The sequence below is a fragment of the Protopterus annectens genome, chromosome 6.part0 (genome assembly GCF_019279795.1).
Source record: "Protopterus annectens isolate FY-2018-M chromosome 6.part0, PAN1.0, whole genome shotgun sequence".
NCBI lineage: Eukaryota > Metazoa > Chordata > Ceratodontiformes > Protopteridae > Protopterus > Protopterus annectens.
The window spans coordinates 1,333,570,360-1,333,597,950 of NC_056737.1; the positions used below are offsets into that span (position 1 = coordinate 1,333,570,360).

The window sequence follows — 27,591 nt, forward strand, 5'->3', positions numbered from 1 at the left end:
AGTGTCTAGATCTTGGCAGTGCTGTGTCCACACATTTTGAGATACCATTGAAGCTTCCTCATATGCAATTTGGCATTGGGAAGCACCAGAATACAAGATGCCATGAACCCCAAGGCTTGAAGGACTGTCCTTGCAGTCAGCCTGGACCGTAGAGACATTTGCTGGAAATAAAGAGAAAGGCTTCTTTGTTTGTCCGGGGTCAAAAAGCCATCTGGGAAGCTGTATTCAGTCTCACACCCAGAAAGCACATGTCCTGAGAGGGTACTAGACTGGACTTTGTTTCGCTCACAGAATACCCTAGGCATCTTAACACTGCCATCACATACTGTAGATGATGAAGAAGTTCGTCCTTTCTTGTGCAATAATCAGACAGTCGTCCAAATAAGGATAAATCTGTATTCCTCTTAGTCTGAAAATGCTATCACTGGAGCCAGAACCTTTGTGAACACTCTGGTAGATAAGCCAAAGGGCAATGCAGAGAACTGATGATGTAAATTTCCAGCCGCAGGTACCTCCTGCAACTGGGCCTGATAGGAACATGAAGGTAAGCCTCTTTGAGATCCAGAGTAACCATCCAGTGATCTTTTCCCAACAGAGGTAAAAGCTGTTGCAAAGTCAGCATCTTGAACTTTGGAATGTCCAGGTAAGTGTTGAGGATAGATAAATCCAAAATTGGTCTCCACGTGTTTCCTTTCTTTGGAACTAGAAACAGGCGAGAATAAAATCCTAGGCCCACTTCTGACAGAGGAACTGGCTGTATAGCTCCTATTTGAAGAAGTAAAGGTCTGTGAGCCTCTATCCTTTGCCGAGGAGGGACGTCCGGCATGCCTTTGAAAGGAGGCATGGTATGGAAATAGAACTTGTAACCTCGGTTTATAATGTCCAATACCCATTTGTCCTGGGTGACTAAATGCCAATTTTGCTTGAAAAGAGCCAACTTTCCTCCCAAAGGAGCTGCCAGGCAAGAGGAATCTGGCAGCTGAAAATGCAGGTCATTGGGCCTGTTTACGAAAGGACTGGCCCCTGCCCTCACCAGCAGATTGAGCAGGCGAACTCCATTGTCTCGGCCTGAAGGTACTCTGAGCTCTGCCCCTACCACACCTAGATCTACCCCTAGACTGAGAATCAGAAGAAGGTCCACCCCTTAGTAGGCCAATTTCTACTAAACTTTGGAGGTTGTACCTGCAAAAATCTTTAACAGTCTGCATAGACTTAGCCTTGTCTTCCATTTTCTTTAAGACTGACTCCACAGGAGGACCAAACAAAACTTCAGACTGCAAAGGGGCATCCAGAATTCTAGACTTAACATGCTCAGACAAATTCTGATCCTTAAGCCGAATAACTGAACCAGTGGCAGCCACCCTAGAAGAAGCCTGTAAAGCATCAAAACCACATTGCAAAGAGTGCTTACCCACCTGTTCAGAAACATGCACTAAATCCTGCAATTCTTTACACTCTATGCCCTCTGCCAAAGCATCCACTTTAGATCTTAGCTGAGAAAGGAGGACATTCTGATACTTCAACATATGAAACTGGCAGTTCAAAGCTCTCATTGCTAAAGTAGTAGAGGTATACACCTTCTTACCCCATCTATCCAAAGCTCTAGCTTCCTTATCCAGAGGTCTTAACAACAGAGGCTCTAACACCCTTAGGCCCCTGACTAATAGTTTCTGGGTCCGCCCTAGGACTCTTATACAGATATTTATGAGCCTCAGGCACCCTGTAATACCTGTCCGGTTTAACTGGGGCAGGAGGCACAGAATCTGGATTAAGGGAAGCTTCCGAGAAAACATCTGAAACAACATCCAAACCGGAGGTATAGCTAAGGGTCTATGCTGTGGTAAAAACAAGAACTCCCTAAGCCTCTTCCGGGAATCAGAGTAATCCTGTCCCTCCCACTTAAAATGCTCCCTCATGGAATGCAGAGTTTCTGAAAATGAAAAATCCTCTGGAGGAGAAGCAGAAGGAGAGGAATCCTCTGCATCAGAATCAGAATAAGGAGGGAAATCTTGAATGTCCTCAGTAGAAGACTCTGAATCATCTGAGGCCTGCTCCAAACTTTCCAACTCTGGCTCCATCCTGGGCCTCTTATCAGGAGGGGGCATAGAACCTCTAATTAAAGAAATCAAATCCTCTGCCATTTTAAGCATGTGCTTTTTAGGCACAGACCCTGAAGAACCCGCACTGACACCAGAGGAAGGCAAAACAGACCTGCCCTTAGAAGGAGCCTTAGAAACAGTAGCAGAAGGCCTAACCACCTTAGGCATAGAAGGGAGAATAGTAACCTGAGAGGCCCCTTCAGCCTGGCCTGCCTCCTGAGAGGCCACATCTTGTAAAATCAAAGTTTCCCCCTGGGACTCAACAGAAACTTCAGCGGATCCACCTGTTCAGCTGTAGCTTCTAAAGGTCGAATCATCCTGCCTAGGCTTTAAAGATTTGTGGAACATCCATATTATAATTACACCTCTTGCCAAAGACTAACCTAATCTAACCTCCGTTTTATAGCTTTATTAAACCTAGCACAAAACCGACACGTCCCAAACAAGGAATACAAAGCGAGTGGTAATCCCTATGCGTATCTGTTTCCCACAAGAAATACAATTATTCACTTTTTCTGACATCCGTAAGTAACTGAGGCAAGAAAAACAAAAATATTCTAGCTTTAGCCAACTTGGTATCGGTCTGAAACTCCGAAAAATTTCGGCACTTGCAACTCTGCTTCTGCATCGGACCATGCGGCAAAAGACTGAGGATTTGGCGCCGGTTATACCCCTGATGTCAGATCTAGCGCCCATGACCACCGAGGACAGCGGACTACCCATAAGTAAGGACTGCAGCAATGTGAGATGAAGAACATCATCCCTCCACTAGAAAACCTCCTCAGCTGGTCTACCCACCATCTCCCCCACGAAACTATCATCTTAGGTGATTTCAATATTGACTGGCAATCCTGTTCTGGCAACAATTCAACCCATCATGTACACCTTCATGGCTTCACTCAACTAGTCCAGTCACCAACCAGGATAAATAAAATCTCCACCAAGCACACTACCCTGGATTGGAAACTAGTTAGTAAGAGCCCCCAGTCATATTTAACAGGCTGCTTATCAGATAGCCTCAGTGATCACTCCCCAACATTCCTACTCAAAACATACATATACCAAGCTAAACCTGTCATCTACCGTGAAATACGTAAAAAACTAAACTTTAACCCACTCTCATTCATCTCATCCCTCAAAGAATGTAACTGGCATCCTCTAAAGTAACTCACTCTAGATGATGCAGTTGAATTTTTTAATACTACCTTCCTGAACATCCTTAATTACCATGCCCCCATAAGATTCTCCAGAACCAAAGCACAACCCTCCCCATGGCTACAGAAAAGCACTAAGTCAGAAATGAAAAACAGGGATATAGCCTGGGAGCACTGGCGCAAAACCAAAACCCCCTCAGCTAGACAGAAATTCCTAGAACTACGCAATAGAGTCAAAAAGCTGATAAAACAGGACAAATCCCAATACTACCAGTCTGCCCTAGACTCCTCACAACACAGCCCCAAACAATTCTGGTCCTCCATAAACTCCATCCTCCACCCAGGTAAAGTCAGTACCCCCCCCCTCCTAACATCCCTCACTCCTCAGAAAATATTGCTTCCTCATTCAACACACACTTCACCCAAACCATACTATCACTAGCTAAACAACACAACCCCCTCCTGCAACCCACACCTTCAACTAGTAATCTCCCCACTGCCTTTTTCTCCTGTACCTACCTCCAACATAAAAAACTCTTAACTAAACTTAAACCCACCAAATTAGCAGCAGACAGCCTCCCAAGTGAATACCTACAAATCGCAGCCGATGCTCTGGCCTACCCAGTATCCATCTTGATTAACCGATCTCTGTCAGAAAGTTACGTTCCCACACTGTGGAAAGTATCACATATAATTCCCCTCCACAAAGGCGGACCCTCCACAGAACTAACCAATTACCACCCCATAGCTATTCTCTCTCCACTCTCCAAAATACTAAAGAGATGCATACACTCTCAGGTCTCAGACTACCTCCTTACTAACAACCTCCTTTCCAGTACTCAGCATGGTTTCCGACCAAACCATAGCACCACCACTGCCTTACTCTCCTTTACTAACACTGTCCTTCAGCATAAAAACAATGGCTACTTCTCCTCTGCTACTTTCCTAGACCTATCTAAAGCATTTGACATGGTCCCACGCAAACAACTTATCTCTGTCCTCAATAACCTATTCTTCTCACAATCGGTCACCAACTGGTTTCAGAGTTACCTGTCTGACCACCAACAATCCTTTGTATGGCAGAATGACATATCTCCCCAACTACCTGTCTCCATAGGGGTTCCCCAAAGATCCATTCTTGGTCCCCATACTATTCTCTGTTTACACCAATAATCTAGCCTCTGCCACCAAACATGGCACACTCATACAATACGAAGATGACTCGACCATCATCTGCTCAGCCCAGTCCCTACCAAAACTGCAAAAAGTCACACAGGAAGCCTTTTCTTCTGTTGAAACATGGTTATCCGATGCCCGATTAATACTCAACCCAAACAAAACTAAACTACACATCTTCCAACCCACCAAACATACTCAAAACAACTCTCACTTAACATCACGGCAAAAGACAACACCACTATATACCTAACTGAACACACCAAATTGCTAGGAGTGGAAATAGACAATAAACTAAAATTTGACATTCACATATCCATGACTATAAAAAAATCCACAAAAAACTAGGAGCGTTATACAGAAGTAAGTAATTTCTCTGCAAAGCAGCAAAGATTTCAATAGCAAATTCCCACCTTATCTCCACCCTACTTTATGCCTCTCCAATATATACCAACCTAAGGCAATGTGATCTAAACAAGCTAGAGACCTGCTACAACAAAATCGCCAAATTCGCCACAGGGGCATCCTACCGTAGTCACCACTGTCTCTCACTTGCTGAACTGGGCTGGCTTGAACTCCCTCACCTCCTTCAGTGGTATCAACTCTCACTCGCCCACAAACTAGTAAACCATCCACTAAATGTCCCATCCCTCCAGAATCTACTCCAACCCTATCGCACCACCAGACCACTAAGATCCAGCAGCAAAAATCACTTGCAGATCACTAAGCCAATAACTCTGATGGTGAAGCACTATTCTCTTGCACCATAGCCAAATTATGGAACTCACTCCCACCCACAATTACCTCCATACCATCATGCACCCACTTCAAAACTTTACTAAAAGCGCAACTAAAAACATGCTGGCTATGCCCTTGCAACTCCCACTCTATCATCATCCACCCCATCCAACCACTACCTTTCTTTCCACTCCACTAACTACCTTGATTATAGCAAGTTCAGATGCTCATAAGCCAGTACTTATTATACAGCACAAACTGCTTCTTCTTGTAACATTTGTTAATGCCTGGTATGCACTTCACAGATAAAGATTCTAGTTGTCTACTGATGTACTATGTTCTTCATCTGGAAATATGTTGTAATTGCTATGTAAATTGTTATTCACTATGTAATCCAATGTATATACTGTCTGTTTATTTTAACTGTGGAGCTTTTCTCCCCGGGCCTCCGCAGAAAATGGACCTACGTCCAGTCGGACACTCCTGGGCAACAAATTTAAATAAATAAATCTTATATACCCCCTGGCACATTGACGTCAGGGAAGAAGCGACAGCAACCGATGCCGGACCAAGACTTTGGAACTCTGGCCGACTGCGGGACCGCCTGACAGCAGGATAACCCAAGTGTAATGACTGCAGCAGTGAAACACGATGAACATCTGAGAGTGCATACAGTCTGCTCTGAAGCTTAAGTATTGCCAGCAAGAAAAACCCACTGAGTGGTGCACAGCTACAGTTATCTCACTCCATAAGGGGGATCCACCTTGGATCCTGGGAAAGTACAGTTGTGGACACTTACCATAAATGTAGATGTTAGAGTGTATTCACTGTTGCAGACATTACATTTCGGTAATCTGCTGGCAAGTTGCCCTCAGTCGGCCTGATTAAAGTCTTGGGTCCTGCGTCGGTTGCTGTCCCTTCTTCCATGACGTCAGGGGTATAAAACATGCATCCGAAGCCATTACATCAGTTTTTCTTGCCCCAGATGTCAGGTGCCCCCCTAATGGCTAGGCAATTAAAAAACACAAAAATATACCTCCAACCAAAAGCAAATACACCAAAAAGGCTTTTAAGCATAGTAAAATAGAGTTATATCTAGAGAAAAGTAGGGAGCTGGAGGGAGGGTAACCAGGAATGCAGCAGCGAATACACTCGAACATCTACATTTATGGTAAGTGTACACAACTGTACTATGTTCTTCGTGTTTTACTGTTGCAGTCATTACATTTGGGTAGATTCCCAAAGCTATGGTTGGGAGGAGGAGTTTATACAACATTAGGGCCAGCTATGCTTCGTGAAAGTATGTACAGAACTCCAGGTAGCAGCTTCTAGAATATCCCTGGTAGGAACACCTCTGAGAAATGCTGCAGAAGTAGATGCAGCCCTGGTGGAACGAGATCTGATCCCCTGGGGGATAGGTTTTCCATGGTGTTTATAGCAGAAATGAATGCAATGGCTTATCCATTTAGAAATGGTTTGTTTTGAAATAGCCTTCCCCTCTGCCCCTGCAGCAAATGCTACCAGCAATTGGTCAGATTTTCTTCGAGATTTAGTCCTGTCCAAGTAGAATCTAAGTTGTCTGTGCACATCCAAGGAGTGCAGAATCCATTCCCCTTTGTTCTGTGGATTGGGAAAGAAGGTTGGCAAATGAATGGACTGATTAAGAGCCACACTGGAAACCACCTTGGGCATGAAGGATGGATTGGTCCTCAAAGATACCCTGTCCTTCTAGCTGGAGTGATTGCTAAAAGGAAGGCTGTTTTCCAAGAAAGAAATTTTAAGTCTGCAGTAGCAGCTGGCTCAAAAGGAAGTAGAGTGAGCTTCTCCAAAACAAAGTTAAGGTCCCAGGCAGGGGTAGGAGCTTTCCTGGGTGGTCTCAAGTTCTTTGCCCCTCTGAGATGCTGCTTGAGCAGGGGATGGGAGAAGAGGGGTTGTTCTGTGTTATAGTGAGCTGAAATAGCTGAAGCGTGGATTTTGATAGAGGAAAGACAGGCCCCTGTGAAGCAACTCAGTTAAGTAATGGAAAATCTGAGGTAAATTGGGCGCTGCTGTGCTCCTCCGTAAAAAACGTTTCCAGGCAGAGAATCTTTCCCATTTGTCAGCATAAGATTTTCTAGTACTAGGCCTTCTCGTCACCAAGATGACATCCATCATAGATTTGCTGAGGGATGATAAAGGTGAAATTACGTGATTAGCCAGGCTGCAAGGTTCAATGTTGGAAGCTGAGGGTGCAGAATTTGGTTCTCCTGCTGAGACAGCAAGGAAGGGGTCTGAGGCAGGTGCCATGAAGATATTTGAGACACACTCCGCAGAAGTGGGTACCAGTGTTGGCATGGCCAGTCTGCAGCAATCAAGATCATTCTTGGTTTGTCCTGTTTTACTTTAGCAGAACTTTGGAGAGCAGAGGGGGGAAAGGCGTAAACTGATAGGCTTTTCTAGCTGAAGGACAGAGCATCCACTTTCCAAGCTTTTTTGTGGGGAGTCCTTGTGCAAAACTTGTCCAACTGGTAGTTCTGAGGGGAGGCAAATAGATCTATGTCTGAACTCCCCCATTTGCTTGTCAACATGTTGAAAATCCGCGGTTCCAGTTTCCACTTATGTGGGTCCATGAGATTTCTGCTTAGTCCGTCTGCCAGTGTATTAAACTTTCCTGGCAGGAATTGAGTTTGTACGTGTGCTTGGGTAGCTCAAGGCTGTGTTCCACAATGCCATAAGCTAGTCTGCAGAGGGGTAAGAATGTGTACTCCCGTGCTTGTTTATGTACCACATAACCGTGGTGTTGTCCATCTTTACCATTAGTTGTCCTGGAAGAATGTAGTCCTTGAAGGCTGTCAGAGCATTCTGAACAGCTAACGTTTCTTTTTGATTGATATGTAGGTGCATTTGATTTGGGATCCATTTGCCCTGAATGCACTTCCCTGCCAGGCGAGTCCACCATGCATAGTCTGATGCATCTGTAGTTAGGGTTTGGGCGGCAGGGGGTAGTGTGAATGGCAGTCCCTTGTTTTGGTGGCAGGCCTCTGCCCACCATAGGAATTCCAGGCATAGGCAAGGTATGATAGGAATCATTGTTTCCAGGCTGTGACAATGTTGACTCCATAGTCTTTTTAAGTACCACTGTAGTTTCCTCATATGCAGTCTTGCATATGGAATTAGAATAATGCAGGAAGCCATGAATCCCCAAGGCTTGCAGTATTTGTCTTGCAGATAGCAGGGTTTTTGTGGCTACTTGTCTGAAGTAAATTACCAAATGAATTTGCTTCTCTGGCGTGAGGAAAGCCATCTGGGCAGTTGTATTCAAGCTTGCACCCAGGAATGTAATTTGTTGAGAGGGTACGAGTTTTGATTTCTTTTCATTTATGGTGTACCCCAGACAAGTTAGGACCCTTTTTACAAACGCCAGATGATTTAGAAGTATGGCCTGGCTTTCTGCCTGAATTAGACAGTCGTCCAGGTATGGATATATTTGAATATTTCTTTGCCTGCAAAATGCAATAACTGGAGCCAGGCACTTTGTGAATACCCTGGGAGTAGTAGATAAGCCAAAGGGCAGTGCAGAGAAAGTACAGTTTTGTAACCTACCATAAATGTAGATGTTCGAGTGTACACCCTGCTGCAGTCATCACACACGGGTTATCCTGTCGTCAGGCGGTCCCGCAGTCGGACGGAATTCCAAGGTCTTGGTCCGGCGTTGGTTGCCGTCGCTTCTTCCCTGACGGCAGTGCGCCAGGGGTATATATAATGCATCCGACGCCATCTTCTTCAGTTTTTCTTGCCCCAGATGTCAGGTGCCCCCAAAAAGGTGGTCAGTAATTAGTACCAAATAAAGTAATTTTTTGCACAAACACAAAATTTCTCCAGCTATAAGCAAATACATCAGGAAGGTATTGTATAGATTTAGCCAGTTAGATCAGAGGGGATGGAGGGAGGGTAACCTGGACTGCAGCAGGGTGTACACTCGAACATCTACATTTATGGTAGGTACAAAACTGTACTATGTTCATCGTGTTACCCTGCTGCAGTCATCACACTTGGGTAGAATCCCAAAGCTATGGATGGGTGGAGGAGTTATAGAGGGTTAGAGGAGCCTAGAAGGCCCTGCAGAACTGCAGTGGCGAAGCCAGCCCTAGTCTTAGTGTAAAGTGTGTACTGAACTCCCAAGTTGCAGCTTCCTAAATCTCCTTGGTTGGTACCCCCCTGAGGAAGGCTGTAGATGTAGCTGTTGCTCTGGTAGAGTGGGGCCTAATGGTAGCAACTGGTTTTCCATAATGGGTATAGCAAAAAAGATTTGCAATGTCCTATCCATTTGGAAATGGTTTACTTTGATATAGCCTTCCCTTGTGAAGCTGTAGCATAGGATACAAAGAGCTGGTCAGATTTTCTGAAAGCCTTAGTTTTATCCAAGTAGTAGCGAAGTTGCCTGTGAATGTCCAAGGAATGCAGGAGTCTTTCTCCTTTGTTCTGTGGGTTTTGGAAGAAGGTGGGTAAGTGAATGGTTTGATTTAAAGACACACTGGAAACCACCTTAGGCATGAAGGAAGGATTAGTTTGTAGAGAAACTCTGTCTTGATGGAAAATGAGGAAAGGTTCCACTGCCATTAGTGCCTGCAGCTCTGAGACTCTTCTAGCTGAAGTTATTGCTAGCAGCAGGGCAGTCTTCCATGATAGGAACTGTAGATCTGCAGAGAAAGCTGGTTCAAAAGGAGGCAGCTTAAGTTTTTCCAGAACAAAATTGAGGTCCCATGTTGGTGTAGGTGCTCTCCTGGGGGGCCTAATGTTTTTTTGCCCCTCTGAGGAACTGCCTTAGAAGTGGATGCGAAAATAAGGGTGGTTCTGTGTTGTAGTGGGCTGAAATACCTGATGCATGGATTTTAATGGAAGAAAAAGAAAGTCCTTTGTGCAACACCTCAGTTAAATACTGTAGAATCTGAGGCAGGTGAGGCTGAAGTGTGTTTTGGCCTTTAGTTTGGTTCCACGCACAAAACTTTTTCCATTTGTCTGCATAGGCCTTCCTGGTGCTGGGCCTCCTAGCTTCCAGAATAACATCCATAACTGCTTGGGAAAGAGGAGCTGGCTGGATTGTTTAGGTGATTTTCCATGCAGCCAGATTTAAAGTTTTTAACTGGCTGTGAAGAATCTGATTGTTTTGCTGTGTGAGCAAATGGGCAGTTTGTGGTAAAATCCAAGGTGGGCCCTGGGCCATATTCCTCAACAGTGGGTACCAGTGCTGGCATGGCCAGTCTGGGGCTATGAGCATCAGTCGTGGTCTCTCCTTTCTGACTTTCAGAAGCACCTTTGTGAGGAGAGGCAATGGAGGGAAGGCATATGCTGTCAGGTTTTTCCAGCTGAATGAGAGTGCATCCACTTTCCAAGCTTGATGAAGTGTCCTTGTACAAAATTTTGTTAGTGGATAGTTTTGAGGACTGGCAAACAGGTCTATGTCTGGAAGGCCCCATTTTTGAGTTATCATTGCAAATACTTGTGGATCCAGTTTCCACTCGTGGGGATCCATGATGTTTCTGCTGAGGTCATCTGCTAATGTGTTCTTTTTTCCTGGCAGGAATTGAGCTTGTAAGTGAACTTGGTAAGCCAGAGCTGTGTTCCACAAGGTCATTGCTTGCCTGCATAGAGGGTAGGAGTGTGTACCCCCTTGTTTGTTTATGTACCATATTACTGTGGTGTTGTCCGTCCTTATTGTAAGTTGTCCTGGGTGTAATAGATTCTTGAAGGCTGTCAGAGCATTTTGTACAGCTAGCATCTCTTTTTGACTGATGTGCAGATTCCTTTGATCTGCAGACCATACACCTTGAACGCACTGTCCTGCCATGTGTGCCCCCCAGGCATAGTCCGATGCATCTGTTGTCATAGTTTGCCTGGCTGGGGGCAAGGTGAAAGGCTGACCCTTGTTGAGGTGACATGCCAGTGACCACCATAGAAACTCCTGTTGTAGGCAGGGAATGAGAGATATCATTGTGTCCAAGCTGTGGCTGTGTTGAGACCATACGCTTTTTAGGTACCACTGTAATTTCCTCATATGCAGCTTTGCAAATGGTATTAGTAGTATGCAAGATGCCATGAATCCCAAGGCCTGCAGAATTTTTCTTGCAGGAAGTTGGGTCTTTGCTGCCATTGTTTTGAAATACTGAGTCAGTCGTAGTTGTTTGTCTGGCGTCAGATAAGCCTTCTGGGCCGTTGTATTCAAGCTGGCCCCCAGGAATGTCATATTTTGTGAGGGTACTAGTTTTGATTTCTTTTCGTTTACTGTGTACCCAAGGCAACTTAGAAGATGTTTTACAAAAGCCAGATGTTGTAAGAGGATGTCCTTGCTTTCTGCTTGGATGAGGCAGTCGTCCAGGTACGGGTATATTTGAATTCCTCCTTGTCTGCAGTATGCAATTACTGGTTCCAGGCATTCTGTGAAGACCCTGGGCGCAGTAGATAAGCCAAAGGGCAGTGCAGAGAATTGGTAATGGGTTGAACCTGCAAAGAAACGGGAGGTATCTTCTGCAACTTTGTCTGATAGGGACATGCAGGTATGCCTCATTGAGGTCCAACGTTACTAGCCATGCTTTCTTGCCCAACATGGGAAGAAGCTGCTGTAGTGTTAGCATCTTGAATTTGGGTACTTGTAAGAAGGTGTTTGGAATTGAAAGGTCCAGAATTGGTCTCCAGGCATTGTCCTTTCTGGGAACTAGAAAGAGTCTTGAGTAAAATCCTTGGCCTTGCTCTCGAGTAGGTACCAGTTGAATGGCTCTCATGTCCATGAGAGCTGTAATTTGTCTTTGTGCCTCTGCCCATTGATTTTGTGGCAAGTTTGGCATTCCTCTTTTCATTGGCAAGGTGTGATAATGGAATCTGTATCCTCGTGAAATTATGTCTAGGACCCATTTGTCCTTTGTGACAATGTGCCAGTTGTCTGAAAAAACTGCGAGTTTTCCTCCCAAGGGGGCTGCCAAGAGTGTTGCTTGGCCAGATGAGGTGCAAGTCATTGAGTTTGCCTTCTGGTAGTTTGGGACCTGTCTTCTCCTCCCTTCTGTGCTGCAGTGCCCCATTGTCGAGGTTTGTACTGGGCTTGTGGTTGTCCTCTGCCTCTTGGACGTCTGTATTTACCCCTCTGTGGCCTGTCAGTAGCTGGAAAGGACCAATTTTTGTTGGCCAATTTCTGCTGAAGCGAGGGGGCTGTACCTGTAGGAAATCTTTGACTGTCTGCATAGATTTTGCCTTATCCTCCATTTTCTTTAAGACTTCTTCTGCTTTAACTCCAAAAAGAACATCCTGCTGTAAGGGAGCATCTAGAAGCTTTGCTTTAACATACTCAGGCAGAGTTTGTTCCTTTAACCAAGCATGCCTGCATATAACAGACTCAGTGACAGCTGCTCTGCAGGAAGCCTCCAAAGAATCAAACCCACGTTGTAAAGTATGTTTGCCCACCTGTTCAGTGGCATGCAACAGATCCTGAATTTCTTTCAATTCAGACTGTTGAGGGAGTGTGCTAATTTTTTGTTTTAACTGAGACATTAGAAATTGCTGATATTTTAGCATGTGAAACTGGCAATTTAGTGCCCTCGTAGCTAGAGTGGCTGAGGTGTAAACCTTTTCCCCCCACCTGTCTAGAGCTCTGGAGTCCCTTTCAGAGGGTACAGGATTTTTAGCCATAGAAGCCTTAGCCCCTTTGGGACCCTGGGAGAAAGTCTCTGGATCAGCAACAGGACTTTTGTAAAGAAATTTGAGGGAATCAGGCACTCTATAGTATCTGTCAGGTTTGACTGGAGCAGGAGGCAGAGTCTGGGTTCAAACTGGATTCTAAGTAAACATCATCCACAATGTCTAAAACTGGGGGGATGGCAAGCGGTCTGTGCTGGGAGAGTAAAAGAAACTCTCTGAGCCTTTTCTTTGAGTCAGAGTAGTCCTGACCTTCCCAGTGAAAATGTTCCCTCATAGTGTGTAAAGTTTCCCCAAAGGAGTAGTCTTCAGGGGGAGAAGCTGAGGGAATGGAATCCTCAGCATCAGAATCTTTATAAGGGGAGAAGGAGTAAGCTTGGTCCTCTGAGGAGCCTGAGGAAATGGACACTTGTTCAGAGGATGCATAACCTTCCTCTTGTCTAGGCAGTTTGTCAGGAGGGGGTTGGGAACCCCTGATTAGAGAGATCAAATCTTCAGCCATTTTGAGCATCTGTTTCTTAGGCATGGGGCCTTGAACAGGGGACTGAAGTGCAGTCTTTTTAGGTTTAATAGGAGTCTTCGTCTTAGGATACGTTTTAATGGTGAGCATCGTCGGTCTGAAGACGCCTTCAGAAACCAAAAGGTGTTTCTGCAGCACCGACATCTTTTTCAGCAGTGTCGTCGGTAGGGGCTGAACAAAATGGCTGAGTCAGCCTGGTACTTTCCGCCAAAAGTTCTGAAGCGGTCTCGGGTTCCAGATCTGCGGTAGTCAACCGGAGACCGGACCAGCAGAGGCCACGGAGTCTGGCTTGGGTATAGGCTGCCTGTCCTTATCCTTGCGTTTTTTTGTGCACGCAGGTAGTCGGTTGCTCCGACGGAATAGTGTAGTTAAATTTTCTACCGTAGTGTCGTGCGAAATCAAAGCGTCTTTTTATAGTACGCTTATTAAACCTAGAACAAAAACGACAACTAGTGACGTCGTGGTGTGGGCCTAGGCAAGGTATGCAGTAAGAATAAAAATCCTTATGAGGTATTTGCTTCCCACAAGAAATACAATTGTTAACTTTTTCTGACATCGGTCTGAGGCAAGAAAAGTTTCCCCAACGGGGTACTTAGCTTTATTGAAGACTTCGGTCTGAAATTCGAGTTCGAAAATCTCTGGAGTCGGCCGACCGGCACTTGCGAACTGCTTCTGCGTCGGGCACCGCGCGGCAAGAAAGACAGAAGAAGATGGCGTTGGATGCATTATATATACCCCTGGCGCACTGACGTCAGGGAAGAAGCGACAGCAACCGACGCCGGACCAAGACTTTGGAATTCCGGCCGACTGCGGGACCGCCTGACGACAGGATAACCCAAGTGTGATGACTGCAGCAGGGTAAACATGATGAACATCTGATAATGCAAGTAGCCTGCTTTGAAGCGTAGGTATCTTCTGCAATATTCCCTGATTGGGATGTGCAGGTATACTTCTTTTAAATCTAAAATTGCCAACCAGGCATCTTTGCCTAGCATAGGAAGTAACTGAAGAGTCAGCATCTTGAATTTTGGAATGTCCAGAAAGGTGCTTAGGGTAGACAGGTCCAGAATTGGACACCATGATTGGTCTTTTCTGGGTACCAGAAAGAGCCTGGAATAGAAACCTTGTCCCTTTTCCTCTTCTGGGACTGGTTGAATTGCGCCCATGTTTAAGAGGGAAAGTACTTGTTTTTAAGCCTCTGCCCACTGATTTGGGGGCAGGTCTGGCCACCCGTTTGGTATTGGCAACATGTGGAAATGAAATCTATATCCCTGGGACACTATTTAAAACCCATTTGTCCTGGGTTATGAGTTTGCAGTTCTTTGCATGAAGAGCAATCTTTCCCGCCAAAGGGGTGGTTAAAAGGTAAGTGCTTGGTAATTTTAAAAGGAAGTCACTGAGACTGTTTACCATAGGGGGGGTGTGTATTGTTATTTCCAGATTTGGAAGTGGAGGCCCCCCATTGCTTAGTTCTGAGTGTCCCCTGGGACTGAAACCTGGTGCTTTTGGAATGTCTGGGTTTGGCTTGAGACGATCTGGAAGGAGCTGGAAAACACCAATTCTTAGAAGGCCAGTGCCTACTAAATCTTGGAGGTTGCACTTGTAAGAAATCTTTAACAGTTTGCATAGATTTAGCTTTATCTTCCATCTTTTTTAGAACTTCTTCAGCCTTAATGCCAAACAGACTGTCCTGATTTAAAGGAACATCCAACAATTTCGCTTTAACATGATAAGGCAAAGACTGCTCCTTAAGCCAAGCATGCCTTCTAAGCACAGACCCAGTAACAGCAGCCCTGCAGGAGGCCTCTAAAGAATCAAAACCACATTGCAAAGTATGTTTTCCCACTTGTTCAGCAGAATGCAATAAATCCTGTAAATCTTTATTTTACACAGAGTCAGGAAACAACATCATTTTCTGTTTAAGCAGTCCAATAATATGCTGTTGATATTTTAACATATGAAATTGGCAGTTTAAAGTCCTGATTGCCAAGGTTGCAGAAGTATAAACCTTCTTACTCCATCTATCCAGTGCCCTGGAGTCTCTATCAGAAGGGGTAGGATTTTTAGCAGTAGAAGTCTTAATGCCCTTGGGCCCATGGGAAATGGTTTCTGGATCTGCAACAGGATTTTTGAAAAGGAACTTGTGGGACTCAGGAACCCTGTAGTATCTGTCAGGTTTACTAGGAGCTGGAGGCAGGGAATCAGGGGCCATTACTGGATTCCGAAAACGCATCAACAATGTCTAGCACAGGAGGTAGAGCCAAAGGCCTATGCTGAGGTAGAAGGAGGAAATCCCTACGCCTCTTTTTTGAATCAGAAAATTCCTGACTTTCCCGGCGGAAATGCTCCCTTAAGGTATGTAAAGTTTCCCCAAAAGAAAAATCCTCAGGAGGGGAAGCAGAGGGAAAGGAATCCTCTGCATCAGAATCCTCATAAGTAGGCACTGGCAAATCCAGGTCATTAGAAGAATCAGAAGAAAGAGAAATCTGATCAAAAGAGTCATAATCAAGCTCAGCCCTAGGCCTCTTAGAGGGGGGTGTTGACTACCCCTGATTAGAGTAATTAGATCTTCAGCCATTTTAATCAATTGTCTTTTAGGCATAGGGGCCTGAACATGTGGCCTGGGCGTCGGTTTTTTAGACATAGATTGAGATTTAGGCCTTAGTAATGAAGGTGGAGTCAATGTAATATGCAAGTCTGTAGTCCTGAATACACCCCTCAGAAGCCGGTGGCTGCACAGCGGCTCCGGACCCATACAAGGTAGAGACATACGCGGGTTCCATAGGTGAAGCCTCTCGCGGCATACCGGACTCCGAATGGGTCTCAGTAGAGGCTTGCGAATCAGAAGTAGCAGGTATCAGGGGCTGTGAAAGCACCTCACTGAGTACCTGCAAACTGGCAACTGGCTTAGGAGAAGCGTAGTCAGCAGTTTTGGAACTCGGCCTGTCTCTGTCTTTATCTATGAGTTTTTTCGTAATTCTGGTAACGGATGGCTAACCAATGACATTTCTGGATAATTAAACCGAGAAACGAAATATTTAAAGGCAAAAATGTATCAACGACGGATAGTGAGCTGATTAAATAAAGCACAAAACCGACAGCAAGGTACGTCTTGGTCTGGGCCTAGGCAAGGAATACAGTACGAATGAAAATCTTTGAGATATTTGCTTTCCACAAGTAATGCAATTATTAACTTTTACTAACATCGGTAAGGAGCAAGAAAAAGTTTCCCCAACAGGGTACTTAGCTTTAAGTTGAAGACTTCGGTTCTGAAACTCGAAAACGAAAATTTCAGGAGTCGGCCGACCAGCACTTGCGAACTGCTTCTGCTTTGGGCACCGAACGGCAAGAAAGACTGATGTAATGGCGTTGGATGCATGCTTTATACCCCTGACGACCTGACATCATGGAAAAAGGGACAGCAACCGACACAGGACTTTGTTAATCAGGCTGACTGAGGACAACCTGCCAGCAGATTACCCAAATGTAATGACTGCAACAGTGAAACACGAAGAACATCTACCGACCCATCAGTCTAACGAGCCTGATCTGCAAGGCCATGGAACGTATTATCATGGAACTTATAAACAAAGGCATTTGGCAATATTCAAACTCTGGACCCCACCCAGTTTGGGTTCGTGAAGGGCCGACCTTGTCTCCTGACCCTGACTGACTTCTTTGAATCAGTCTCCAGAGCCGTGGATGAGGGTTAGGCAGTACACACAACCTATCTGGACCTCGCCAAGGCCTTTGAAACCATCCCCCACTCTGGAATCATAGATAAACTTACTAAGCCGGGCATTAATCCCAATGTCACTCGATGGGTTGCCAACTGGCTTACTGACAGAACCCACACTGTAAAAGTAGCGGACTCCAAATCCAGCTCCAGACATGTGGAGTACCTCAGGGTTCAGTCCTGGGACCGCGCTTGTTTGGCATCTACTTCTATGAAGTACAGGCCAACACTAAGCGACTCTGGCTAACAGTTCACAGATGACTGCAAACTGGGAACCACTACTGAATCCCCAAATTATGTGGATACTCTACAAAAAGGCCTTTCAGAAACAGATGCTTGGTGCCAGAGCCATGGGCTCAAGCTCAATGCCAAGAAATGTATAGTTATCCCCTTTGGGAAAAAGCATATACCTGTGAATTACCACATAGGTGGCAGTACAGTAAACACAGAAAGTGTGATAAGAGACTTAGGGGCACAGGTGGACAGTGGTCTCACCTTCAATAACCACATTACCACAACAGTCAGGAAATCCTTCTATGTGGCACACCTCATCACTAAATGCTTTTCATCCAGAAAAAAGGAGGTCATTGTTCCACTATACTCATCCCTCATTAGACCCATTATCGAATTCAATGCCCCATTTGGTATGTACCTTTCAAGACATCTGCAACAACTGGAAAGGCCGCAGAAATACCTCAATAAAAGAATCACAAGCCTAAAGCAGATGTCCTTGCTGACTGCCTTAAAAAACTCCAGCTATAGTCTGTCGCATATCGTCTACTCAGAGGCGATCTCTGCTTAACATACAAGGCCATGTCAAACCCAGAGCTGTTGGGACATGCTACACTTAAAGAAATCCCAATCCTTAAGAGCCACATGCTCCAGGGATCTAAACCTTGTCATCACAATAAACAAAACATGCTAGAGGGATAGGTTTCTGACCCAGAGACTCCCCAGACTCTGGAAAGTACAGTTGTGTATACTTACCATAAATGTAGACGTTCGAGTGTATTCACTGTTGCAGTCATTACATTTGGGTTATCTGCTTGCAGGTAGCCCTCAGTCGGCCTAATTAACAAAGTCTTGGGTCCTGCATCAGTTGCTGTCCCTTCTTCCATAACGTCAGGTCGTCAGGGGTATAAAACATGCAGCCGACACCATTACATCAGTTTTTCTTGCCCCAGATGTCAGGTGCTCCCCTAATGGGAAGCAATTAAATATAAAAGTACAATGATATACCTCCAACAATAAAGCAAATACACCAAAAATCTTTTAAGCATAGTAAAGGAAAGTAGAAGTATAACCAAAAGAAGTTAGGGGGCTGGAGGGAGGGTAACCAGGACTGCAACAGCGAATACACTCTAACATCTACATTTATGGTAAGTGTACACAACTGTACTATGTTCTTCGTGTTTCACTGTTGCAGTCATTACATTTGGGTAGATTTCCAAAGCTATGGTTGGGAGGATAATTTTAAATAGCATTAGGACCAACTATAATGCCCTGCAAGTTCTGCAGTGGCAAAGCCAGCTCTGGATTTAGAGAAAATTGGCAAATGATACTGCTTGGTGAAAGTATGTACTGACCTCCAGGTAGCAGTGTCTAGGATGTCCCTGGTAGGGAATCCTCAGAGAAAGACTGTAGCGGTAGATGCAGCCCTGGTGGAGTGAGGTCTGATCCCCTGGAGGATAGGTTTTCCATGGGGCTTTATAGCAGAAATGAATGCACTGGCCTATCCATTTAGAAATGGTTTGCTTTGAAATAGCCTTCCCCTCTGCCCCTGCAGCAAATGCCACCAGCAATTGTTCAGATTTCCTTTGAGGTTTAGTCCTGTCCAAGTAGAATCTAAGTTGTCTGTGCACATCTAAGGAATGCAGTATCTGTTCCCCTTTGTTCTGTGGATGGGGAAAGAAAGTTGGCAAATGAATGGACTGATTAAGAGCCACACTGGATACCACCTTGGGCATGAAGGATGGATTGGTTCTAAGGGACACCCTGTCCGCAGGAAAGATGATGAAAGGCTCCACTGTCATAAGGGCCTGTAATTCAGATACTCTTCTAGCTGAAGTGATTGATAAAAGGAAAGCTGTTTTCCAAGAAAGAAATTTTAAGTCTGCAGTAGCAGCTGGCTCGAAAGGAGGTAGAGTGAGTTTCTCCAAAACAAAGTTAAGGTCCCAGGCAGGGGTTGGAGCTCTCCTGGGTGGTCTCAAATTTTTGGCACCTCTGAGGAACTGCTTGAGCAGTGGATGAGAGAAAGAGGGGAGGTTCTGTGTTATAATGAGCTGAAATAGCTGAGGCGTGGATTTTAATGGAGGAAAAAGACAGGCCCTTGTGAAGCATCTTAGTTAAGTATTGTAAAATCTGAGGTAAATTGGGCGCTGCTGTTCTCATCCCATGAGATTGGTTCCAGGCACAGAATCTTTTCCATTTTTCAGCACAGATTTTCTAATACTAGGCCTCCTTGCCTCTAAAATGATATCCATCACAGGTTTACTGAGGGATGGTAAAGGAGAGATTAGGTAATTAGCCAGGCTGCAAGGTTCAGTGTTAGAAGCTGAGGGTGCAGAATCTGGTTCTCCTGCTGGCACAACAGGAAAGGTGTCTGAGGCAGGTGCCATGGGGATAACCGTGTCACACTGCTCAGGAGGGGGTACACCAGTGTTGGCGTGGGCAGTCTGGAGCAATCAAAATCATCCTTGGTTTGTCCTGTTTGATTTTTAGTAGTACTTTGGAGAGCAGAAGCAGAGGCAGAGGGGGGAAGGCATAGACTGATAGGTTTTTCCAGCTGAAGGACAGAGCATCCACTTTCCAGGCTTTTTTGTGGGGAGTCCTTGTGCAAAATTTGTCCAATTGGTAGTCCTGGGGAGAGGCAAACAGGTCTATATCTGGGCTCCCCCATTTATTTGCTTGTCAACATGTTGAAAATCTTTGGTTCCAGTTTCCACTCGTGTGGGTTCATGAGGTTTCTGCTTAGTCTGTCTTCCAGTGTATTTAATTTTCCTGGCAGGAAATGAGCTTGTAGGTGCACTTGGTAGCTCAAGGCTGTGTTCCACAATGCCATGGCTAGTCTGCAGAGGGGGTATGAATGTGTACCCCCCTGCTTTATGTACCACATAACAGTGGTGTTGTCCGTCTTTACCATTAGTTGTCCTGGAAGAATGTGGTCCTTGAAGGCTGTCAGAGCATTCTGTACAGCTAACATTTCTTTTTGCTCGATATGCAGGTGCATTTGACTTGGGTTCCATTTTCCCAGAATGCACTTCCCTGCCAGGTGAGCCCCCCCCAATGCATAGTCTGATGCATCTGTTGTTCGGGTTTGGGCGACAGGGGGTGGTGTGAAAGGTAGTCCCTTGTTTTGGTGGCAAGCCTCTGCCCACCAAAGGAACTCTAGGCGTAGGCAAGGTATGACAGGAATAATTGCTTCTAGATCCTGGAAATGTTGACACCATAGGCTTTTTAGATATCACTGCAGTTTCCTCATAAGCAGTCTTGCATATGGAATTAGAAGAATGCAGGAGGCCATGAACCCCAAGGCTTGCAGTATTTGTCTTTCAGATAGCAGGGATTTTGTGGCCACTTGTTTGAAGAAGGTTGTCAAATTAATTTGTTTCTCTGGGGTGAGGTAAGCCATCTGGGAAGTTGTACTCAAGCTTGCTCCCAGGAATATAATTTGTTGAGAGGTTACCAGGTGAGATTTCTTTTCGTTTATGGTGTACCCCAGGACAGGTTAGAACCCTTTATACAAAGGCCAGATGATTCAAAAGTATGCCCTGGCTTTCTGCCTGAATTAGACCATCATCCAGGTATGGGTATATTTGAATATTTCTTTTCCTGCACAATGCAATAACTGGAGCTAGGCACTTTGTGAATACCCTGGGCGCAGTAGATAAGCCAAAGGGCAGTGCAGAGAACTGGTAGTATGTGTAGCCTGCTTTGAAGTGAAGGTATCTTCTGCAAGATTCCCTGATTGGAATGTGCAGGTATGCTTCTTTTAAATCTAGTGTTGCCAACCAGGCGTCTTTACCTAGCATAGAAAGTAACTGGTGAAAATTCAGCATCTTGAATTTTGGAATCTCAAAAAAGGTGTTCATAGTAGACAGGTCCAGGACAGGACGCCATGAATCATCTTTTCTGGGTACCAGGAAAAGTCTCGAGTAGAAACCTTGTCCCTTTTCCTCTTCTGGTACCAAATGAATAGCCCCCATGCTTAAGTGAGAACGTACTTGTTTTTGGGCTTCTGCCCACTGGTTTGAGGGTAGGTCCGGCCATCCGTTTGGTGTTGGCAACGTGCGGAAGTGAAATCTGTATCCCTGGGACACTATATTTAAAACCCATTTATCCTGGGTAATGAGCTCCCAAGTTCTTTACATGAAGAGCAATCTTTCCCCCCCAAAGGGCAGTCAGTTGATAAGTGCTTGGAAATTTTAAAAGGAAGAAATGGAGACGGTTTACCATAGGGGGGGGGTCTTATTACTCCCAGATTTGGAGGTGGAGGCCCCCCACTGCTTAGTCCTGTGTCTCCCCTGGGACTGAAACTTGGGGTTCCTGCTGTGTCTGGGTTTGGCTTGAGAAGACCTGGAAGGGGCTGGAAAGGACCAATTTTTAGAGGGCCAGTGCCTACTAAATCTAGGAGGATGAACTTGTAAGAAATTTTTAACAGTTTGCATAGATTTAGCTTTATCTTCCATCTTTTTAAGAACTTCCTCAACCTTGTTGCCAAACAGGCGGTTATGATTTAAGGGAGCATCCAACAATTTAGCTTTAACATGATCAGGTAAAGATTGCTCCTTAAGCCAAGCATGCCTTCTGAGCACAGACCCAGTAACAGCAGCCCTGCAAGAGGCCTCTAATGAATCAAAACTTGTTCAGCAAAATGCATTAAATCCTGTAATTCTTTATTTTCGAAACAATCACGAATCAACATCATTTTCTGTTTAAGCAATCCAATAACATGTTGTTGATAGTTTAACATATGAAACTAGCAGTTTAAAGCCCTAATGAACAAGGTTGCAGAAGTGTAAACCTTCTTACCCCATCTATCCAGCGCCCTGGAGTCTCTATCAGAAGGGGTAGGATTTTTAGCAGTAGAAGCCTTAATGCCCTTGGGCCCGTGAGAAATAGTCTCTGGATCTGCAATAAGATTTTTAAAAAGGAACTTGTGTGATTCAGGGACCCTGTAGTATCGATCAGGTTTTCTGGGAGCAGGAGGCAAAGAATCAGAGGCCAAACTAGATTCCAAAAAAGCATCAACAATGTCTAGTACAGGAGGGATAGCTAAAAGTATGTGCTGTGGTAGGAGTAAGAAATCCCTGAGCCTCTTTTTTGAATCAGAAAAATCCTGGCTTTCCCAGTGGAAATGCTCCCTTAGAGTAAGTAAAGTTTCACCAAAAGAAAAAATCCTCTGGAGGGGAAGCAGAGGGGATGTAGTACTCTGCATCAGAATCCTCATTAGTAGATAAGGGCAAATCCAGATCATCAGAAGAATCAGAAAAAACAGAATCCTGGTCAGAAGATTCATAAACAACTTCAGTCTTAGGCCTCTTGGGGGGGGGGGGGTTGGCTACCCCTGATTAGAGTTATTAGATCTTCAGCCATTCTTATTTGTTTTTTAAGCATAGAGGATTGAGCATGTGACCTGGGCGTCGTTTTTTTAGGCATGGTTCGAGATTTAGGCCTAAGTGAAGAAGGAGGTGTCAGTTTAATATGCAAGTCCGTAGGTCTGAATACACCCTCAGAAGCCGGTGCCTGCACAGTGGCTCCGGACCCATCCAAGGTAGAGACAACCGCGGGTTCCATAGTTGAAGCATCTCGCGGCATACCGGACTCCGAATGGGTCTCAGTAGAGGCCTGCGAATCAGAAGTAGCGAGTATCAGGGGCTGCGAAAGCGTTTCACTGAGTACCGGCGAAATGGCGACTGGCTTAGGAGAAGCGTCATTGGCATATTTGGACCACGGCGGCCTGTCTCTGTCTTTATCTTTGCATTTTTTCAGAATCCCGGTAGTTGGATGACTAATCGACATTTCTGGATAATTAAACCGAGAACCAAAATATTTAGAAGCGAAAATATACAGACGGACAGTGCGCTGATTAAATAAAGCACAAAACTGACAGCAAGGTATGTCGTGGTCAGGGCTTAGGGCAAGTAATACAAAACAAATGAAAATCTTTATGAGGTATTTGCTTTCCAAAAGTAATGCAATTATTAACTTTTACTGACATCGGTAAGGAGCAAGAAAAAAAGTTTCCCCAACGGGGTACTTAGCTTTAGTTGAAGACTTCGGTTCTGAAACTCGAAAACAAAAATTTCAGGAGTCGGCCGACCGGCACTTGCGAACTGCTTCTGCTTCGGGCACCGCACGGCAAGAAAGACTGATGTAATGGCATTGGCTGCATGTTTTACACCCCTGATGACCTGATGTCATGGAAGAAGGGACAGCAACCAAGGCAGGACCCAAGACTTTGTTAATCAGGCCGACTGAGGGCTACCTGCAAGCAGATAACCTAAATGTAATAACTGCAACAGTGAAACACGAAGAACATCAGACTGCCCATACATGTCAAGCAGAGCGCCTCTTTGGCCCTCTTCAAAAGGAACCTTGACGATTGGATGGGAGAAAGGAAATTCACCCCGGGGATCACGTCAATCGCCCTGCTAGACAGGGGTACAGGGAAGTAAATAGTGTGGGAAGAAATAGCCAGGAAATTGTTATGGTTAGGCTTGTACAGGCCTTAGGGCTGATAGCCTAGTACCAACCTATGAACCTATAAGATTACCTTATGGGGATGTGCAGATAAGCTTCCTTTAAAGTCTAGGTTTGCCAGCCAGGAATCCTTGGCTAGCATAGGAAGAAGCTGTTGGAGAGTTAGCATTTTGAATTTTGGAACCACCAGAAAGGTGTTGAGAACAGAGAGATCCAGGATAGGACACCAGGAGTTTTCTTTTCTGGGAACCAGAAACAGTCTAGATTAAAAGCCTTGTCCCCTTTGTTCTGCTGGGACAGGTTGAATAGCCTTGATGCTGAGTAGAGAAAAGTACTTGCTTTTGGGCCTCTGCCCATTGGTTTGGGGGAGGTCTGGCCATCCACTTATGGTTGGGAATGAGTGGAAGTGGAATCTGTATCCTAGGGAAACAAAGTTTAAAACCCATTTGTCTTGGGTAATGTATTCCCAGTTTCTGCATGCAGGGCAAGTTTTTCTCCTAAAGGTGCAAGTACTTGGGCAAGGCTTGGAAGAGTTGAGGATAACTCATTGTGCAACTTTACCACAGGGTGGTGGCTTACTACTCTCTGTTTTGGACGTGGGAGCACCCCACTGCTTAGATCTGTGCATAACCTGAGACTGAAGTCTTGGTGGTCTGCTGCCCCTGGATTTGGGCTGAGAAGGCCTGGAAGGGACTGGAAAGGACCAGTTCTTTGAAGGCCAATGCCTACTGAATTTAGGTGGCTGTACTTGTAAGAAATCTAACAGTTTGCATAGATTTAGCTTTCTCCTCCATCCTTTTGAGAACTTCTGCTTTATTGCCAAATAGGCTCTCTTGGTTTAAGAGTGCAGCCAGTAATTTTGCTTTGACATGATCTGGCAAGATTTGTTCCTTAAGCCAAGCATGCCTTCTAAGACCAAACCCAGTGACAGCAGCCCTGCAGGATGCTTCTAAGGCATCAAACCCACATTGCAAAGTATGTTTACCAACTTGGTTAGCAGAATGCATTAAATCTTGTAAATCTGTGTTCTGCAGAGTCAGGAATCAACATCATTTTCTGTTTAATTAGTTCCATGATATGCTGCTGATACTTTAACATATGAAACTGGCAATTTAAAGCTCTAATGGCCAGAGTAGCAGATGTGTAAACCTTCTTACCCAATCTGTCTAAAGCCCTAGAATCCCTGTCTGAAGGGGTAGGATTTTTGGCAGTAGTAGCCTTAATGCCTTTAGGTCCTTGGGAAATGGTCTCTGGATCCGCAGTAGGATTCTTGAAAAGGAACTTGTGGGAGTCAGATACTCTATAGTACCGGTCAGGTTTCCTGGGAGCTGGAGCCAAAGTATCCGGGGTAAGTCTGGATTCCAAGAAAACATCATCTACAGTCTCCAGAACAGGAGGGATAGCTAGAGGTCTGTACTGAGGCAGGTTCAAAAATTCCCTAAGTCTCTTTTTGGACTGAGAGTAGTCCTGGCTCTCCCAGCGGAAATGCTCTGTAAGGGTATGCAGGGTTTTACGAAAAGAAACATCTTCTGGAGGGGAAGCAGAGGGAATGGAATCCTCTGCATCAGAATCCTCATAGGTAGATAAGGGAATGTCCTGGTAGTCAAAAGGAACAGAAATATCAGATTCCAGATCAAAAGAATCAGAAAGAAAATCAAGTTCTAGGTCTCTTTCAGGGGGAAGACTGGCTTCCCCTAATTAAGGTAATAAGGTCTTCAGCCATTCTAATTCTTTGTTTTTGAGGCATGTGGGCCTGAGAATGCACTTTGGTCGCCAGTGTCCTAGGCATAGTGCGCACTTTAGGCCTGAGAAATTCGGTATTTTTGGCTTGAAACGAGATATGTTTAACATGAAAATTGGAAGGCCTGAATACACCCTCAGAAGCCGGTGCCTGCACAGCAGCTCCAGACCCATCTAAGGTAGAGACATCTGCAGGTTCCATAGAAGAAGAAGCATCTCGCGGCATACCAGACCCTGAATGGGTCTCAGTAGAGGACTGTGAATCTGTAGAAGAGGGTGTCAGGGGCTGCGAAAGCACCTCACTGAGTACCACGAACTGGCGACTAGCTTAAAGGTAGTGTCGTTGGCAGTTTTGGACCTATGCGGTCTGTCTCTGTCTTTATCCTTACGTTTTGTTCAGAAGATCGGTAGTCAGATGGCTTATCGAAGCCATTTCGAAGTACGGAAATCGACAGCGAAATAATTTAGCTACAAAAATTGCCCGGCGACGAATAGTTCAGGCGTTGAAGAAAGCACAAAACCGACAGCGAGGGACATCGTGGTCTGGGCCTAGACAGGTGACACAGTAAGAATGAAAATCTCTATGAGGTATTTGCTTTCCACAGGTAAGACTATTATTAATTTTTTCTGACATCGGTTACAGCAAGAAAAAAGGATCCCCAACGGGGTACTTATCTTTTAGAAGACTTCAGGTCTGAAACTCGAAAACGAAAATTTCAGGAGTTGGCTGACCGGTACTTGCGAACTGCTTCTGCTTCGGGCGCCGCACGGCAAGAAAGACTGATGTAATGGCGGCAGCTGCATGTTTTATACCCCTGATGACCTGACGTCATGGAAGAAGTGACAGCATCCTATGTAGAAATACCAAGACTCTGGTATTCAGGCCAGCTGAGGGCTACCTGCAGGCAGATAACCCCAAATGTGATGACTGCAACAGTGAAACACAAAGAACATAATTGGTTACCAGAATTCAACTCTAACATGGGAATTCACATTACTTCACATTTTACCCCTAAACCTAACTAAAAAACAATTAAACACTTGTATAACATTATTTTTACTAATACAACTTTACATAGCATCCAAATGGGTGGACCGTATGACCATCACATGGGAAGAATTCAAAAAGAAGGCTATTAAACACTTGCTAGCCCACAAAATGGTTATTGGCAAAGACATTAAAAGCTCGAAGAACGTAGAAATATGGGAACAAGCATTTAACATAATCTTAGCATAGTGATTCTTAAACCCACGAACCACCACTAAGGAAAATAAGAGTATATCACCAACACACATTTAATTAATTACCAATGTGAACTGATAAAAATCTAACTATGTAAACTTATCATAGATAATCTATGAAATGATGCTAAGGCACTTATGTATATGCATGTAAATAGTTTTATATTGTATAGTTTTTAAATATGTTTGAAATCACATTGTATACCAATATTACAAGAATTAATATGCTGTTGTTCAAAAGGTTTATATTTACAATAAAAATGAAATAAAGCACTTTGAAATAAAAGAAAAAGAAAAAAAAAGGCAATTTTGCAAACGCAGCAAAATGTCTGCAAGTTGCTAATTCTTATTTACAATAAATGAAGATGGCGTTAGAGCCAGGGTAGACGCAACGGAATAAGTACCATACTTACCTCAAGTGTATATAAATATTCTTTAAATATTCTTTTTCTTTCTGACTCGAGTGTAATATCTTCAAACGCAGGATCTTTCACGAATCTTTCACGAATCTGTCAAGAAAAATGCACTTCTGAAAGTCAGTAATTAACAAATTAAAATCCAAACATTTATAAAATGACTGCTATGATCTACCAAGTTCTATCCAGGGTTGAAAAATACTTCTGTTACTACTGTACACTGATTAAGCTGTCTATAATTCTGTAATCAGCATGGAATTCCACAACTTTACAGAAATATTTCAAAAGTTAACTAAGGTTTAACTAATGCAACATGTCAAGTCCTTGACTACTCAAAATGCAGTTACTACTACCTTCACATCTGACAGTGAATGTATGACTTCTACACTATTTACAGCTGACTAAA

General features: G+C 44.5%; 1 protein-coding gene across 3 annotated transcripts in view; it reads right to left on the reverse strand.

Annotated features, from left to right (window-relative positions):
* PRPF40A (pre-mRNA processing factor 40 homolog A) overlaps positions 1-27,591 on the reverse strand; it is a 3,102,395-nt gene that overhangs the window by 1,318,657 nt on the left and 1,756,147 nt on the right. For all 3 annotated transcript variants that reach the window (XM_044074905.1, XM_044074903.1, XM_044074904.1), the window contains exon 21: positions 27,183-27,278. In XM_044074905.1, coding sequence (XP_043930840.1) covers positions 27,183-27,278 — 96 coding nt within the window. The remainder of the gene's footprint in view (positions 1-27,182; positions 27,279-27,591) is intronic.